The sequence below is a fragment of the Pholcus phalangioides genome, unplaced genomic scaffold (assembly GCF_987345545.1).
Source record: "Pholcus phalangioides strain wild (caught in Gottingen) unplaced genomic scaffold, Ppha-v1.0 ptg000007l_1, whole genome shotgun sequence".
In the NCBI taxonomy this organism is placed as follows: domain Eukaryota; kingdom Metazoa; phylum Arthropoda; class Arachnida; order Araneae; family Pholcidae; genus Pholcus; species Pholcus phalangioides.
The window spans coordinates 22,457,385-22,475,972 of record NW_028301600.1 but is presented as its reverse complement, the minus strand read 5'-3'; the positions used below and the strand labels follow the sequence as shown (position 1 = coordinate 22,475,972).

The 18,588-nt window shown below is 35.2% G+C and overlaps 1 protein-coding gene across 4 annotated transcripts in view; it reads left to right on the top strand.

Annotated features, from left to right (window-relative positions):
* Positions 1–18,588, top strand: part of LOC149085065 (uncharacterized) — a 115,460-nt gene that overhangs the window by 72,780 nt on the left and 24,092 nt on the right. For all 4 annotated transcript variants that reach the window (XR_016192790.1, XR_016192789.1, XR_016192791.1 and 1 more), the window contains one exon: positions 9,475–9,570. Coding sequence is in view for 1 of the 4 variants with exons in the window: in XM_089232847.1 (XP_089088973.1) it covers positions 9,475–9,570 (96 nt within the window). In the remaining 3 variants the exon portion in view is untranslated. The remainder of the gene's footprint in view (positions 1–9,474; positions 9,571–18,588) is intronic.

The following is an 18,588-nucleotide window of genomic DNA, read 5'->3' as shown; positions in this document are numbered from 1 at the left end:
TGCTCGTATCGCATCATGCATTCGCGCTAGAGGGGGTCCAACAGAGTACTAAAACTTCTGTTCATCTGTACTTTTTTCTGCAATAAATGATCCTTTTTCTTGGATTTTCTAATCACTTACTTATATCAACGTAGTACTTACATGTGTAAAATTTCTTTTCATTTTGACGACTTTTTCTGGGTGCGCAAATTTTTGTGGCCATGAGTGTATATAAACAATGACTAGAATAAGAATGATCTCCACGGGAGCCCAATCGGTAACGTTACATGTTCAGAGGTGTTGCGAGTTCGATACCCGGTTCGTCCTTATTGGAAAAGTTTCCTGACACAGAGGTACAACAGAAACGGCGACATGATCACAGCAAAAACTGCTACCGCAGGAAGTCCCCCATCGAGGGGTTAGCGCACCAACCTCTCGAGGAGTATAGAAAACAAGCCTGCCGTTCGGAATCTGCAATAAATTGTAGGTCCCGGTCTAATTAGCCCTCATGTGCAGAAAATGACTGTGGTGCGATAAAAATGATCAATGATCAAAGAACATTTTCTTAACACACACCGCAATGTGTGGAGGAGCTTCATCTTGCATAAAGATTGTGTCTGCAAGGCAGTGACGTGCTTGCAGAGCCGGAACAATTTTGTTCTGTAGCAGAAATGTATATCGCTTCCCTGTGATCGAACATATCACTATACTTGTGGAATGTAACTCCTCATAGAAGTAGGGACTGAGAATAAATGATGCAAAATAAATCCACACCATACCATCACTTTTGGTGAATGCAACGGAACCTCTAAGATAGCGTGCAGATTTTCTGTTTCCCAAATTCGGCAGTTGTGAGTATTGACTGCTCCATCCAAGTGAAAATGCGCTTCATCTGTCCAGAGGGTATTCCAAAGCCGTCGATTCAGCCATTCTGAATTGACCTCAATGCAAGCTAGAAACTGCAGTGATAACCGGAGTCGATCATCATAATCATGTGGAAGCAACCACTGCGCAAGTGAAAGTTTGTATGGATAATATCGGAGGATATTTTTCCCACATTATCTTATGGACAGTTGAATGTGGCCTATCCAATACCTGTGCTACATGCCTGACACTAGTGTTATCACGAGAATTTGAAGCTCTGTCCTCTTTCACCTGAAACAAAACCTCCTGTACAGCGTCTATAGAAATAGGTTTTCTTCCTCTTCCAGGACGAACAACCAACGATCCTGTGGTTTCAAATTTCGTCATCATACTCCAAAGGTTTTTAACATTCATTGGACCTTTTTGAATCCTCTTCCAAGTCTGATATGTCCGTAGAGTAGTTACTGCGGAATCGCTGTTTTGGTAAAACAATATGTTCAAGAAAGCACGATCTCGTAAACTTATCAACATTGTGAGCAGCAAACACATTGAGAAACAAGATCTCCACAAATGTTTCTAGGTTTTATAACAGCTGCTTTGTGCCATTGTATAAATTTACATGTTTACTACAGATATTCAAAGTGAAACACTCTCTGGTGGCGACATGTGCAACTAATTTTTTCCCCCTGTAACAAATTTCCATCACTTTATGAAGTCCTCCACAAAATTTCATTCTTTTCTGATGACTGGTTTCACCTTTAGGCTACTTTAAAACAGGGTCTTTTAATTATGAACTCACTGCATTCTGACATGTATGGATTTGTTAGAAATTTCCACAGAGGAATATGTGCAGGGTGCATATATGGTTAAGTACTTGGGTTTGAACCCCACCGTCGCCATAGTGGTGGTCGGCTCATGTCATAGCTGAGTTAAGAATAAGCATAGATGCTCAATATTAAAGAAATTTTAACACTGAATGTTGAAAATGCCCTGAATTCATAACACCAGCATCTGGTGAGAGAGGAGCAAACTAACGTATAATCACACCCATATTCATTTTGATTGACAGTTTATGTTGAAGTTTCGAATTTCAAATTTAAAAAACTTTAAAACCAAAAAACCCACGATATGTGAAGAAAGGTAATTTAGCTCAGAAATGGCCTGCTAAGGAACAAGTGAAAGAGAACACTGAAATTTGAAATAAGATTAAACAGAGCGAGAGCAACCATGTGGCAAGACAAGAAAAGTGATTAGCAAATAGGAAGAAAAGAACACCATTCAAATGATTCTGTAGTTCACCCCTCTGCCAGTAGGGGCACTTATTAGCAACCAGTTTTCCCATTGAAGTGTCTACACTTATCTTTACCTCAGCTTTAGCTAACTTTGAGGAACAAATGCAAGTCGATCTCCCCTTTAAAAAGTCTTGCCACAGAGCAACAGGACTACAAATGGTACAAATATTCAGTCATTACACTTCACTTCTGAAATATAGATGGCAGCAGTGAAAAATCAGACATAACACTAGATACACACTCAGACTGTTAGGTACACTTACACTTCTGGCACAACTCACTAGTAAATTGTCCATGGCGATAGACCTGAGTTGTGCTCAGCTTGAAAGAAAGAAGAAAGGTTAAGTAGTAAAAGTGTAACAAAGAACTCTGAGCTCATTGTGTGTTCATCTTCATCAGTTACTTCAGATCATGGGGTTGCTGTTGCTCGGTCTAAGTAGTTGTGTGTGATCCCAGGGATCTACAAGCTTATTCTCAGCAAGGGTTTAAGTGCCAGAGTTGCAGTTGCGTTCTGTGGTTTGCTCTTTCTTAGCAGTGAGGGGGAGTTGCAGTTGCGTTCTGTGGTTTGCTCTTTCTTAGCAGTGAGGGGGAGAGATAACTATAAGAAAAGTCTTCCATCTCTCCAATGCAAGCCTGTGGTGATAAATTGGTGACACTTTAAAGAATTGGATAATTTTTTTCTCTTGGCCCACAATACATGAAATCAATATACTTTCTGGATATTATGCTGAGGTTAACTTGGAAAAAAAGTTGCATTGTCTCTACTGGGAATCAAACCCAGGACCAAGGCAAAAGACACACAAACCAGACAAGTGTACCATAGAGATGAGATCTTTTTCCCTTAAAACCTGCGCAGTAGTGTAACTTGCTGAGTAGAGATATTGCAGCTTCTCTAGAGAGGCTCTACTCAGTAAGTCATGCTACTGTGCTTGTTTTAGATGATTTTGTGTTTATGATGGTGTAATGATCAATGTGCTTGCCCAGTGGTGTGCAAGAAGTCCTGTGTTCTGTTCCTGGTAGAGAGACAACAGAACTTTGTTTCCCAAGTTCACCTTGGCTTCGTATCCAGAAAGTCTATTGATTTGAACTATAAAGAATTATTTGACACTGATATCAGTGATATTGCTATAAAATGGCATAGTGAGATTTATACTAGGCAGTGTAAATATTTTCATCCTAATGTGTTGATATCTGAATAGTAATTCAAGATCTGATTGCAATTCAATCTGACTTATTATTCAAGATATGATTGCATTTATGAAATGGTGCATTTGTATTTATTGTATATGTGAAATTAAATTCTTTATTTGTGCTGTAATAGATTGTTTCTTTCATTCTCATTCGTGATTTCACCCCACTGACATATTCTATGCCTTTAATCTAGAGGCCTTGTCATGACACAATGCCTCATTTTTTTTTAATGCTCTGAATAACTTGAAGTTTGGCCATTGATGCAGTGTTCCAGTCAAAATAATATGAGTTGTTTATAATCATCATCTTGGGATATTTTTAGTGAAAATAATTGACAAGTTTAATTGATTGGTCTGTATATTGTCATTAGTGTGCAATGTTCTCATGTGAGAACATCAGTTTTTAAACACATTTGGGACAAATCTTTTGTAAAATTTATTACAGTAAAACCTCCCAACAACAGCCACTAAAGGGACAATGAAAATGTGGCTGCTATTTGGAAGTGGCCATTACTGGGAATATTTGTTTCATATCTTATAAAAAAATCAACTAAAATTTGCAATCTACATAACATGTAAAAGGATAATCCATTCCGTAATTGATTATGATAATTATATAACTGATTATATTGATACTCTGTAATATTATAATAACTGATTAGTCAACAGGACCGCAACTAGAAAGGATCAGGCATTTCTAGTGTGCTGGACCAGAGGGGGCACAAATTTCACCCTCTAAACTCTCCTTCAACATTACAAGGGGGCACAAAATGTGTGTGCCTCGACTAATCAAGCATCTAGTTGCGGCCCTGTTAATCGTCTACAGTGCTATTTTAGCATCTTAAAATTAAGGCATTTAGGCTTTCAGTGCTTAGGACAGGATTGTTTGGTTTGAACCATGTTCGTTTTAACCAAGTGGTTTGTGAAAAAAACAGCCTGGTTTTTTTTTTTTAAAATCACATAAAAATGGCCTAAATACAATTTTTCCCTAGTAAAATATCATATCCATTTCTTATTAACCAAAAGTTTTTATTTTTACCACATTTTCCAATTTTGGAGTACATTCTGATGGCATATCTTCAAATAGTAAAAGATGGTATAAGTGTTTTTTTTTCAAAAAAATTGTATAAAACTATATATATATTTTTTTCACATAAAGTATCTTAGTTACTTACAATTTTTTATAGTAGTCAAAATTTCTCATTCTTACCACATTTTATAGCTTTGGGCTACATTCTGATGCTCTATCTCTAGGGAGTTCATGGATAAGGATTGTATCACACATTTCATATGAAATGGTGTATTATCTCACACATTTTTTCTCAAAGACACAATAACAGTGAGTTATTATTACATTATTACCTGCTAATGGGCAGGTGGTCATAAGCCCAGTTTACATGTGTAATATTGTGGTAGCATTGGGAGTTCTAGCACCCGCTCAAAGATTTTTTTCCTTTGTAAGGAAAGAAATGGAGAGCAGTCATTGGTGAAAATTCTTGAAGTGGGTTTTAAACTCACTTTTTCTATTTCCCATGTAAACTGCACTTTATAGTCCCATAAAGGCACCAGCTGCCCCTGAAGGACAAAGACCAGTGTAGGGGGCTTCATTGCCTCACAGAAATTTTCTTTCTATAAGAAACAGCACGTCATAATTTATATATATCCCCAGCACAGGCTTAATATTCAATAGTTGTTTTTTATACTTCCCTCATTTCCCCCACTTAATCAATTTTCTACTGTATTGTAGTAAGTGATTTGTGAAAAATAATAACTATATATACTAAAATAACTATATATACAAGGGTGATTATAAATTACTTCTGATTCCAAAATCCTATGAAATAAGAACCACTGATCAGAATGCCTTGTAAATTTGCACGAATACTCCTGGAGCAATGGAATTTTGTTAGGTAAAAAGGAAACTCTTTTTTAATGTACCAATAGATGATGCTATATTCTGCCTTCAGTATAATCTTTTTTGCACAAGCACATCATTTCAACAACATCATTGTGTGGGCAGCGCAACTTTTTTTAAGATGTACATTGCAACACCAGCAAAATATCTGCTGAAGAACAGTTTCAGGAATAATAGGATGAGACAACACCTGGCCACCATGTTCACCTGGCATTAATCCTTACAACTTTCTGCTTTGGTGTTACCTGAAGAACTTTTGTTCAGTGGTTGAATCGCAAACTTAGCTGAATTGAAACGAGAGTTTCACTGCAGTTAAATGTTAACCATATGTTTTGATTGCTAACTTATCCCCAAATGCAAGAGTTGCTTGGTGATTTCGCTTAAATAAACAACATTTATGAATGACTGCTCTAAAAAAAAATGGCATTTGGGTATTTTCATTGTGAGCCAATAATAAAGAAATGGGTTGACTCCCTAAGAATCAATAAATGATAGCAGGGCCCAGCTTTAGTGGCCTCTCCGCGAGCTGTTATTATTGTCAGTTGATGCAGCTGAACCGCATTTTGATTAAATCAGAAAAAATGCAAGCATTTTTTAGTGAATCAATAAATGATAATTTAGTGTACAGGATGGCCTCCATCTTGCCACGTTTACTGTTTGGGAACAACCTCCTAGCCTTGTGCATCTGGTGATTGGTAGTAAATATAATGAATCACATTTAACCTGTGAAAAAAGTAAAATGTAATAAAAAAATTAAATTTTATTAAAATTAAAAAATATTGAAATTGAATATCAATTTAAGATCATCTAGAAACGAAGACGGTAGGGAGGGAAAAAAACATTTGGCTGGGTGTGAGAGGGAATCGAACCTGTCCATTACGACATGTGGCGGCATGTCCATTACGACTGTACAAATTGCAGATTCCAGTTTCCGGTAAAGTTAAGTATATCTGTTTTTAAATATCACCAGGAAATATGTTGGGGCCAACCAACAGTTGTCCAAAACCGATGGTCAACACTGCAGTGAACCGCTTCTGAATTAAAAGCACATCTATAGCATTAAAATGACACACCTGGGTATCTGTTGTTGAACAAGTGTTTTCGCACTGCCATCTCGTAGCAGAACATGGTGGACAACACATTGAAAATTTCTTGTGAAAGTTGCTGTTTGTTTAATGACTTCATTTTTGTGATGTTCCCATGAATTATGAAATTGAACTATGCTAATTATAAATTGCCATTTTGCCCCCAACTGACTATCACTTCCATTCTGTTAGTAAATTTCCCAAGTACAGCATCATCTATTTTACATTTTTAAATGTTTTTTCTTTGCAAAATGTAATTTCATTGCTTCAGGAATATTCATAAAAATTTTCAAGTTATTCTTGCAAGTGGTTCGGATTTTACAGTGTTTTGAAATCGGAACTTTAATATAATCGCCTTGTATATCGCAAATCATTGCTAACTAATCTGCATTAATTATGCTTCATTAAACACATTTTGTATTCTTACTTGATTTTTATCAGATTTTAATGCATATTGTAAGTAAATGGGGAAAACATCGCACTACTGTGTGTTTAATATTAGCTTTAAAAATATATCACGTATATAAAATAATTCCTTACGTTAAGCTATAAAATACTTGAATTGCAAAAGTTAGTTTTTGTCAAAATGCAGGAAATATTTATAGGTGAATTAATATGGGAGTAGTGTCAATTACATTAATAAATATTTGTTTTAATTATTAGAAGTTTTAATGATTTTTCACAAATATAATTGTTTGTAATGCAAATGCTATTGGAACCGAAAAAAACTGTTTTTTTGGCTACCAGAAACCACCCAAAGTATTCACTGGCATTTTGGCTTAGGCCAGTCAAGTTTGGTAAGTCAGGCAGTCGGAGGGTGGGGTCTTCTGACTGATGGGCTAGAGGTCAGGCGGTTGACATCCCATCTAAATTATTCTCTCACATATGTCTGATAGTGAAATAATAACGCAGATGCAAGCAGATCTCTCCATTAAAAAGTACTACAAAAAACTACAAACAGTACAAATATTCAATCATTACACTTCACATCCCAAACATATGTGGTAGCACTGAAAATCAGACACAGCACTATATATGCACTCAGACTGTTAGGCACACACACTCACACTTCTGGCACAACTTACTTGGTATTAAATTTCCTATGGTGATGGACCAGAGTTGTGCGTGGTTTGAAAGAGAGAAAGCTTTAATCTTAACACATTTTGTTCATTTGTATTGTAAAAATTGTTAAATTGCATTATTGTACTCGTTCTTTGGCCGGGGACCTCTGCCTGTCGTTCAAATAGTTGTTGACATTATTCTCACAATGCAATAGTGTTGTTGCCATTCTAAAATAATTGTATTTTAAAAATGTTTGTACTGAGAAATTATGTAAATCCTGAAAATTACGTCATTTTCATGATTAAGATTAGAAGCTCACACAGGACAATTGGTCCAAAAATATCTTCTCCAATCAGATATATAAATACCTCTGTTGTCTACTGACTGATCACTTCATTTTTCCTTTAGTTAATTTCATTTTGATTAGTAGTTATTACTAATCCTCAGCCATAGGCTGACAGTTCTTTTAATTCAATAATGAACCTCTATTGACTAATTTATAATTTTGTTTCTGTCTGGTCTGAAGAATTGTTGAAGTTGAATCACAACAAAAATGTTGTCATTTTTTAGATAGTTAAAGAGTTTGGTCTCACCAAAATGAAATCAGGAGTATACTCCTATCGTGATAACAAATGGACTGTTCCTGTGAATCTATAAATATACTTCTTGCCTTGAAGTCCTGTGTGTGTGTGTGTGTGAAAACCTCAGTGGCGGTGGAGAAACCTTGATGCAGGTCTATGGTGGTTCATTCCTTGGATTGAAAGGTTTGTTTTCAATGACTAATGCAAAATTCCTGATGAAAGATTTCAAGGATTGATGGTGATATCGTCTGAGACGTAACGTTCGTCATGAATCCTGATATTTGGCAAGATCTAAACTTTTTGTTTTATTATGATGTCTTTTCAGGAATAATGGTCGATAGTTATGTAACTGTCAATAGTCAACATAGAATTTGTAATTCTTAGAATTGAAAATTCATTGGCAACCTACAACTGTGAAATGCTAATTCTTCAAGTTATTAATTTTTGAATTTTGCAGCGATACTTTTTTATTTTTTTCTCTCCACTGCCTTCAATATACTCATCTAGCATTTGTACTCAGAAAAAGAAAGCATATATAATTTTTTTTTTCCTTTGAGTTTGGGGTGGGGGGGGGGTAGAACTTCTATTTTTCAAGCAACCTTCATTATTGTTCTATTATCATAAACAATAAACAGTAATAATTTATGCTCGTGTGCACGCACAATGATTGGATTTTTATAACATCACAAAAATATGTTGAAAAAAATTTCAAATTAAAACAATAATTATATCTTGTTCATAGTATTATCTCTTCGAATTTTGATTAGTGTTCATGCAAATTGTTGAAAATATAGATATTTATGATAGATATCTCTATGCACAAAAATTAAACACATGTATTGTAAAAGTTAGAAAAAAATATTTTTCAATGTAAATATTTCTATTGTATTAGTGTTTCAAATACAATGCTCTTCGTAAAATCAAAAATATTATAATTCAATCTTTTATTAGTATGATTAGCAGTTTGGTATTTATTTATATTTTTAGAGCAGTGTAACTGAAACTTTTTTTGAATAGAGTTTTATTTGTTTTTGGCACTTGATATTCCATATTTAATCTATTTGAAGTATTTTTCTCATATCGATATGCATATTTTTTTCTGACTCCATGTCCAAAGTAGCCGGTGTTCGGAAATCATTGTTATGAGGTTACCTGTAATGTTTAGTCTATGGGACACACTCAGTTCGAACAGAATGTGGCTGTTGTTTGGAGGTTTTACTGTAATTCATTGTGTTAAATGCCATTGTATCTGTTTTCAATATGTCTTTACAAATCAGTAAAAATCAAAACTTGTGCATGAGAGATTTAATCCAAGAACTCATATTTTTGAGTTCATTCATTTTATTTTCAGCTTGTAAACACATTCAAAAATTTCATTCTCTTATTGTGCAAATTTAGTTAGTGGTTACATTACATGAAATGTGAATTTAATCAAAAATGACATTAAATATTGAATTCAGGTAATATAAATTTGGTTTTATAAGGACACATCTCTTATACTATTAGCTTCCCTGGCAGTTGGATTGGATCACCCATTTGTTAAAGTACGGCCAATTTCTCAAGGAACCAAAACATCAAAAATGAAAGCCAAATCCTGCGCAAGTAAGTAGATGTTTTGAAACTTGGATCATCAAGTATTGGGTTGTCCCATAAGTTCTGAGTGTTTTCCGTGTAAATTATTGAGCAGAGAAAAAATGCATGACTACTACTCTATTTTTGGAAACATCCTTTGTCTTTCCATAACTTTCGGATTTTAAAAATTCCTGAAAAATATCTTGTAGCTGATTTGGAGGAAAGAGAAATAGAGCCTCTGCAGCTTTTTACAGTGTTGCATCGGAGAGCAATTTTTTCATAAAAATATTTGAAGGGAGCAAAACAATTGAAAGTGAGATAGTGCAATATCTGGTCATCATGACTGGTGTAGTGAAACATCCTAGCCTATCTCCTAGAATTTGTTCTTGATTATCAAAGGAAATATAAGGTCTTAACAATATAAGTACAAAGGCAACAACAGACAAAATGCCCAGACAACAGACAAAATGTCCCATGTCCATTCCATGTGTCCTTTTTGTTGCATTTTAGATGTATATCACACTATATATATAAATCCATTCAGATTTTTTCTAACTAGCTTCAAGAAAGGTGCATTAGCTATTTTTCTGTGTTTAGAGTCTTCTAAGTTTTGTTAATTCTGGATTTTCTTGAATTACAAACTTTGAGAAATTCTCATCCACTCTAATTTTCATCTTTTGAAACAGTGTTTCCTAAAGTTTTTGATGATGCAGACCCCTTCGGTAAAATTCAATACATCACAAACCCCCTGCAGTGACAGTAATTTGGAACATCTTTCCCCCATGATATCTAAAATGTACTTTTTTGTGTAATTTGCATATCATAAAAAATCAATGATTTTTGAAAAAAATAACTTCACAGCACTAAATATGTCATTCGTGCGATGGTAGTGAATGAAAATGATACCGCGGACCCCTCACAAAGTACTCACGGACCCCTAGGTTGGGAAACAATGTTCTAGAGAATAAAATTTTAATATTTAAAATGTGCTGAAAGAGAGAAATGGTCAAACTGTTGATTCAAGCAAAACTTCATATCTCTATAGACTTGATAAATATTCACACAAGTTTGATCAACATTACCTTTTGTTGTTGTTATTATTATTTTTTTAAGTGGACAAAACAGAACATGTTACAAAATACAAAAGAAAGACAGATGACAAGACAAAAATTGCATAATAAATAAACAAAAATGCATAAAAAATAAACAAAAATGGACATACATTTACACCCACTTTGTGACCCTCCAGGGACTACTTGTACTTCCAGAAGGTCAAATAATTTGTAATACTAAATTTCTATTTTTCAAGCAACCTTCATTATTGTTCTATTATCATAAACAATAAACAGTAATAATTTATGCTCGTGTGCGCGCACAATGATTGGATTTTTATAACATCATAAAAATATGTTGAAAAAAATTTCAAATTAAAACAATAATTATATCTTGTTCATGGTATTATCTCTTCGAATTTTGATTAGTGTTCATGCAAATTGTTGAAAATATTGATATTTATGATAGATATCTCTATGCACAAAAATTAAACACATGTATTGTAAAAGTTAGAAAAAAATATTTTTCAATGTAAATATATTACTATTGTATTAGTGTTTCAAATACAATGCTCGTCGCAAAATCAAAAATATTATAATTCAATCTTTTATTAGTATGATTAGCAGTTTGGTATTTATTTATATTTTTGGAGCAGTGTAACTAAAACTTTTTTTGAATAGAGTTTTATTTGTTTTTGGCACTTGATATTCCATACTTAATCTATTTGAAGATCTGTTTCGATTCTTTATTAGCCATTCTTCATTTGCTATAACAAATTTTATTATTCTGTATATATAGTTTTGTCTTATGGATAATGCATGGCAGCCAGTTTTGTTTTGGTTAGAGGGATTAGTTTTTATTGTGAATCTGATTTCATTATATATATTTAATTTATTTATGTTAGTATAGTATGCACCTCCCCAAGCACAGATTCCATGTGTTACAATTGAGTATATCCAGGCATAAAATATATCTTTAAAAATTTTTTCATCTATTGCATTTTTAAGTCTATATAATACCGCTGCAAAAGTTTGAATTCTTTTAGTTATTTTTCTCAATGCAAATTCCATTTTAGGTCGTTCTGTACTATTATGCCCAGATAATTGTAGTCGAAAACTCTGTTTATTTAATAATAGCATCAAGTGTTTAAAATGCAACTTTTGATTAGCCATATTGAACACCCTGTAAAAATATTCAAAATACACAGAACACAAAGAAACTTAAGTTGAGCATCTCGGTAGGCTTTCAACTTCACTGTGTTGTCACAAATGTTTATTTTAATATCATTATAAAAGGAAGCAGCAACTGAAACATATGCTTATAAAAAATGCTCAGAACTTTTAGGATGACTTTATAGAATTTTTTGAAAATTGATTTACTGAGAGACTTGAAAATTCACATATTGCTTAAAAATTAAGCTATTCCTAATAAAAACTTCTTAGTTTTGTGATGTAATCTGTCATTGAGTTTTTGACAATTTTATCACTGACTTTAGTGGGAAAATTTTTTTTGACACCCCCTTGTAATGTTGAAGAAGAGGTTTCAGAATGAAATTTATGCCCCCTTGGGTCCAGCACCTGGGACACGAGACCCGCCTGCTCCCCCCTAGTTGTGGCCCTGGGTATCATTATGGGTTGGGGGAAAAAGCTATTTAGCTGGATGAACAAAAAGAACAACTTTTTCTTTCTTCTCTTGTTGAGACCTTTCAACATCTGCAATATTCCCCTGAAGCACAGTGGACTACAGACCTCTTGGGAACAATATTGGTTTCCATATGAGAAAGGACACGACCCTCACATCGTGGAGCAGGGCATCTAGGCTGGGATCTTTGGTGGGTCTGCAAATCCAGAGTTTAGTTAAATAGAGTCTATAGATCTATAGTCTAAATAGAGTCTAGTAAATTTAGAGTCTATAGTTAATTTATAGCAGGAACAAACAATGATGGTAACTGTCTTGGCATCATGTGGGGGCCATGAGAAAGGACACAAATTTTTTTTTCCTGCAAAGAAAGGTGTGGTTCTTGCAATTATAGCATCCTTTTTTTGTCATGCTGATCTTTACCGACTAACTATAGTGAACGAAAAAATCATGCAGTATGCGCATGTGATGGAATGAGAGAGTTTGAGAAGACATCACAAACTAGAATAGTGTCTGTGATTGAATTGGTGAATCATTCGCCATTAATTGTTTTGCGAGGTAAAGTGTGTCAGGGCAGTGCTGTAACTAGAATTTTTGTCACCCCCCCCACAATTTTAAAATTTGATAATTTTATGACAGTATTCTTTGCTCCCACCTAAAATGGCTGCCCCTAAATTTTGCCTCCCAGGCAGTTGCCCCCACCTTGCCCTAGTTCCGACCCTCAGTCGCGGCAGGCTGGAGGTATTGATTAGCATGCCTATTTATGCTTTGAAGTGATTCTTTAAAATGAAAAAATCTACCAAACTATTCTAGAAAGCCGCCAATGAACCATGAATGAGGCTAGGGAGTCAGAGGTGACAAAAGTTTGAGAACCACTGGAATATGGTGACAAGCCTGCGATCTAGGCAGATGATAGAGCAAATATCAAGCGTATAATATCAGACTTCAAAATACGTGAATAGAAGTATGTGAAATCCATTCTCTGGATGGGCCCCTGGTTGGTCCAATGTTCCCCTCCCACATCCTGCAGCTGGGGCCCCCAAGTTGACATACTCAGTGTGCACAGGCCACTTTTTTCCCCTGTATTGTGAAAAAATAATAATTAAGAATTATATATCTCAGGGCTCCAGCTCAGGGGCCCTATCAGCCCCTACTGTGCTTCCCTGCGTGAGTGTATGGGTCATTGACTATCGGAATCGGAAAATCGTCCTGCATATGTGTGTGCCCTTACACGATGGTTTCCTCTCCTATGAGCAACGTTTTCTATTATAATTTTTTACCTTCGCGATATGTTTTGTCAGTGCTCATTGATGCAATCAGTAAAAAATGAGATTATTCTTGCACATTCTATTTAGATGGCGTTTTCTTCTGATGCACATCGCTATCTAGCGATGAGCATTGATTATGAGTGCAAACCGCCAATCTAACGAACTGCTTGTCACTCAACGATGTTCTAGGCTCTTCTGCTGTTTTGAGCTCACTATTGCTATGCATCGCAGCACTTCGATACTTAACATGGGCATCATGCACACGGCTTAAAATGGTCAATAGTAGTTATGCACCAACAGGACGCATTTTCAACATGTGCGAACGCCCCCATAGAGCTTATTTCGAAAAGTTTCATCATAGGTGCCAAAGGAACTCTGATACGATGAAACATTGTTGGGGTGGAATCTAGGGTTGCTAGATGCAAGGGCGTAGGCGGGGGGGATGGACCAGGAGGACTGGTCCTCCCCCCCCCCCAAAATGTTTGCGACTTTTTCCTACAGTTTTAAATGTTCTTTTCAGCTGTTTTTTTTAAAAATCAATTAGAGACTACGTATACCAAAAAGAAAGACTTTCTTCTTTATTTCCGAAGCAGAAGTATATGCATCAAAGTCACCAGTTTCGGACAATAAGAAAAACGCGCTGGCTAGCTTTCGCCACAATTGTACTTATCATCAGATCGCGCCGAAAGCAATCAAACCAAAAAGCGTATTTTCAAACACTGATTGAACATTAAGCTCCCTGAAATTCAGGCCTTTTTAGTCCCTACCCTAGGGACAGAGGCAATGTATTTCTAAGGTATCTCCGCAATTTTTTTCCTTACAATTTCCACCGCGGATAAGAACCTTTTTGGAAATACGTCAACCAGATACGTTGCTAAAATTGTTTGTGTTGTTGGATCAATACAACTCTGTTCAAAATTCAAGTTGTCAAAATTATCTAAATGTACCTCTTCAGAGGTCGAATTTACCAAGAGTGCCCTTTCAGTCTCGTAATGTACAGGGGTTTGCTAGATCACCTATGCCAAGGACACAGACATCGAGATATTCTCAATGAACCTGTTTCGGTTGTAATCAACCCGGTCATGTAGTGCGAAATTGCCCTTTACAACAAAGCAGTCAACAGGGAAACGAGCCTACAGGTACATAAAGAGGGGCGGTGTTCCTGTGGTTTGTAATTCCTCTCAAATTGATTTTTTATTTCTGATTGTTAAAATTAATGAGAGCTATGTAAGAGCTATAATTGATACTGGGGCTGATAAATTGGTGATTAGCCTTGAATTGGCACAGAGGGTGAGCAAAAACAAAAATGAAATTAGACCCTACATAGGTGGTAATTTTCAATTAGCCTCGGGCGAGTGTTGTCAACCTGTTAGAGTTTTAATGACTTGGGTCGAAGTAGGAAATAGTACTATTGACACAGATTTAATAGTTCTCACCAGAGCACCCACTGAGGTCTTGTTGGGAATAGAGAGACATATTGTCTAAATTAGAATTAATAATTGATTTCAAACACAACAAATTGAATGGAGGACTTCAACAATATAGGGGGGAAATAATCAAAAAAAATTATTATTTGATTTATTGTCCGATTTTGAAAAACTTTTTCGAGACAAACCAGGTAGAACACATTTAATTGAACATAAAATTGTTACACAGGGTGGCCCTACTTTTAGGTCCCCATTTCCCTTACCTAGGTGGAAAAAACAATTGGTGGAAGAACAGGTTAAACAAATGTTGGAAGATGACATTACAGAACCGGCTTCCACCAGTTGGACACCAGTTCACCTTGTTTTCTTATCAAAAAGAAAACGGGAGATTGGTGATTTGTTATTGACTATAAAAAACTTAACAAAATTACCGCTCCAGATAGGTACCCCTTGCCATCGATTGATTAGATACTACAAAGAATTGGCAGTTCAGCCTTTATATCCACATTTGACTTTGCATCAGGATATTGGCAAGTGCGGTAAGGTTTGAGGATCGTGATAAAAGAGGTTTTGTCACGGACTCTGGCATGTACCGCTTTAAGGTCATGCCATTTGGCTTTAATAATGCACCTGCTACCTTTCAGCGCATGATGACTATGGTACTTGGTCGGGAGGTGTACAGAATTTTATCTGGATGACATTGTTGTTTATAGTTCAACTTTTGAACAACATTTACAAAATTTAAGAATTGTTTTTTCTTCTCTTCAAAAGGTGGGGTTAACATTAAAACCAGAATGTTGTCGATTTATTTAAGAATAATTTGTAATTTTTGGGTCTAAATTCATCCCATGAAGGACGCCATGTTAAGCCTACACAAACTGAGGCTATTTCTCAATACAAAAGACCATTAAATTTAAAACAACTCCAGCGATTTCTTGGCCTTTGTAGCTGGTATAGACAATTTGTTTCTCACTTCAGTAATATTGCATACCCTTTATATCAATTGACAAGAAAAAGATATACATTGGACAGATATCCATCAGCAAGCATTTGAGAAATTAAAGAGGTCCTTAATTGATACTCTCCAATATTAACAACCAGAAAGGAGGGTTGTAGATTAAAAATTTATACTGATGCTTCGGGTATAGGCATAGAGGTGCTGTTTTACAGCAAGTTGAACCTGAGGGCGAGAGACCCTTATCTTTTGCCAGTCGTACACTCAACTTGGCTGAGCAGAATTATTCAGTTTCAGTAATTTTGATATCGCCCATACTAATTTGCAGAATTAGTATGGGTGTGCCATAAATTTAGAGATTGCTTCACAGGAGAGCCTGTAACTGTGGTCACTGACCATAGGGCTGTAGCCTGGTTTTGTTACCCAAAAAATCTAAAAGGAAAACTCAGTAGGTGGGCCCAACCTTTACAAGAATACCCTCTTTGTTTCGAGTACCGTAAAGGTTCAACAATGCAAGTTCCCGATGCCCTGTCACAGATGCCTTCTTCATAAAATGATGAAATGGATTTTGAGGAAGTTATATTGATAACAGATTACTTTTATTTTCCCTTTTGGATGTTTCGGAATTGGTTACCAAACAGAGACTGGAATACACAGACATAATAAAATATTTTCAAGAAAAAAATTTGGGAAATAGGGTCGTTGGCCATAAATTGGAAAAATATTATCTTTATGAATCAGATAAATTGTATTATTTACATAGCAAAATTATTGGTTATTCCTAGTGCATGTATAAAACAATTTCTTATGGAGATGCATAATCATCCCACTTCTGGACATATGGGGGGTAGGAAAAACTTATCAAAGATGCTTAAAGCGAGCCTATTGACCTGGCAAACGAAGGGATGTCAAAAATGATGTACTTAGTTGCCCTATCTGTCAAACACGAAAGTTTGACAAAAAAAGTGGGGTCCTATGATGTCCTCGACTGCAAATTTCCCAGGTGAGGTCGTGGGAGTGGATACCATGGGTCCTTTTCCTGTGTCCCCTAGGGGAAATGTGCATCTTTTGGTTGTAGTAGATTACTATTCAAAATGGGTAAAAGTTTTTTCCCTTCGCAGAATAACAGCTTCAGTGGTGGCCAAAAAATTTGTTTTTGAGTATTGTGCAAGATTTGGTTTTCCAAAAAATCTTGTTTCCGATAATGCAGGGTTGGTAAAAAAACCGGTTTTTTTGAAAAAAACCAAAAAACCGGGTTTTTTTGGTTTAAACCAGGTTTTTTTGGTTTAAACCGGTTTTTTTGTTTTAAGTAGTATTAACATTAAAAACAATGAAATTTCTGAAAAATCATTAAAACTTCTAATAATTAACTAAAATGAAATTGTTATTAATGTAATTAACACTATTCCCATGCTAATTAATCAATAAATATTTATTAAATTTTAACAAAAACCAACTTTTGCCATTTAATTATTTTTTGCTTAACTCAATGGATTACTGTGTGTTCGAAAATTCTTTTAATGTTATTATTAATCATATAATATATAAAGGTTTTTCTCCAGTTACTTTCAGTATACTTAATTACGAAGCTATTTTGCAAAAAGTAATAAAAATTAGGTGAATATAATGCATTTAATGATGCATAAATAATGCAGATTAATTAACGATGATTTACGATATACAGGGTGATTATAACTAAGGTTCTGATTTCAAAACACTAAAAAAAGAGCGATTGTCAGAATGACTTGAAAATTGACATGAATATTCCTGAAAAAATTCCATTTTATTTGATAAAGGGGAAAAAATACTTAAAAATGTAAAATTAATGACATCATCCAACATGTGAGAAATTTGCTCGCAGAATGGAAACGATAGCCAGTCAAGGCAAAATTATAACTTAATTATAGCATTGCACGAGTCCATAATTCATGGAGAAATGGAACATGGAACAAATAACTATAACTTACTCAAAAAATGTTAAATATGTTGTCCACCACGTGTTCTGGCTATGAGGTTGAAAGCACAAAAATTCTTGTTCAACAGCAGAATCGGAATATGCCATGGTCATAATGTGGATGTGCTTGCAATTCAGCTTTATTAAACCAAACGCGCCCCCTTTCCCCCGTTCATATTCCTGAGGAATGAGGAACTTCTAACATATAGAGAATGTGCGGGAGATTACAATTCATCAAAGTTTGCAATCTGACCGCTGTTTATAACATTTTGAGGTATCCCCACAGCCAGTAGTTGCAAGGGTTAAGGTGCATCCTGTCAAAATGGGTCTTCAGCAGCTGCTTTGCTGGTATTGCAATGTGCATCTTGATAGAAGTTCTATCCACACACTGATGCTGTGGAAGTGCCGAAATGATGTGGTTGCACAAAATAGATTATACTGCTGGCAAAGTACAGCATCATCTACTTGCACATTTTGCACCTTTTTCTTTTGCGAAAGAAACGTTCATTGCTTCAGGAGTATCCATGCAAATTTTCAGGTCATTCCGATCAGTACTTATTGTATAGTTTTGGAATCAAAACTTAAATTATAATCACCCTGTATATAGCTGATTATTTTATTATAAATCTGTTACTACTATACAGTAGAACCTTGATTAACTGGGCTTAACAGTGTGTGTGTAAAAGTATAAAAAAACAACTATTGAATATTAAGACTTGGAGATATACAGTAGGAGATGTGCTACTTCTTATG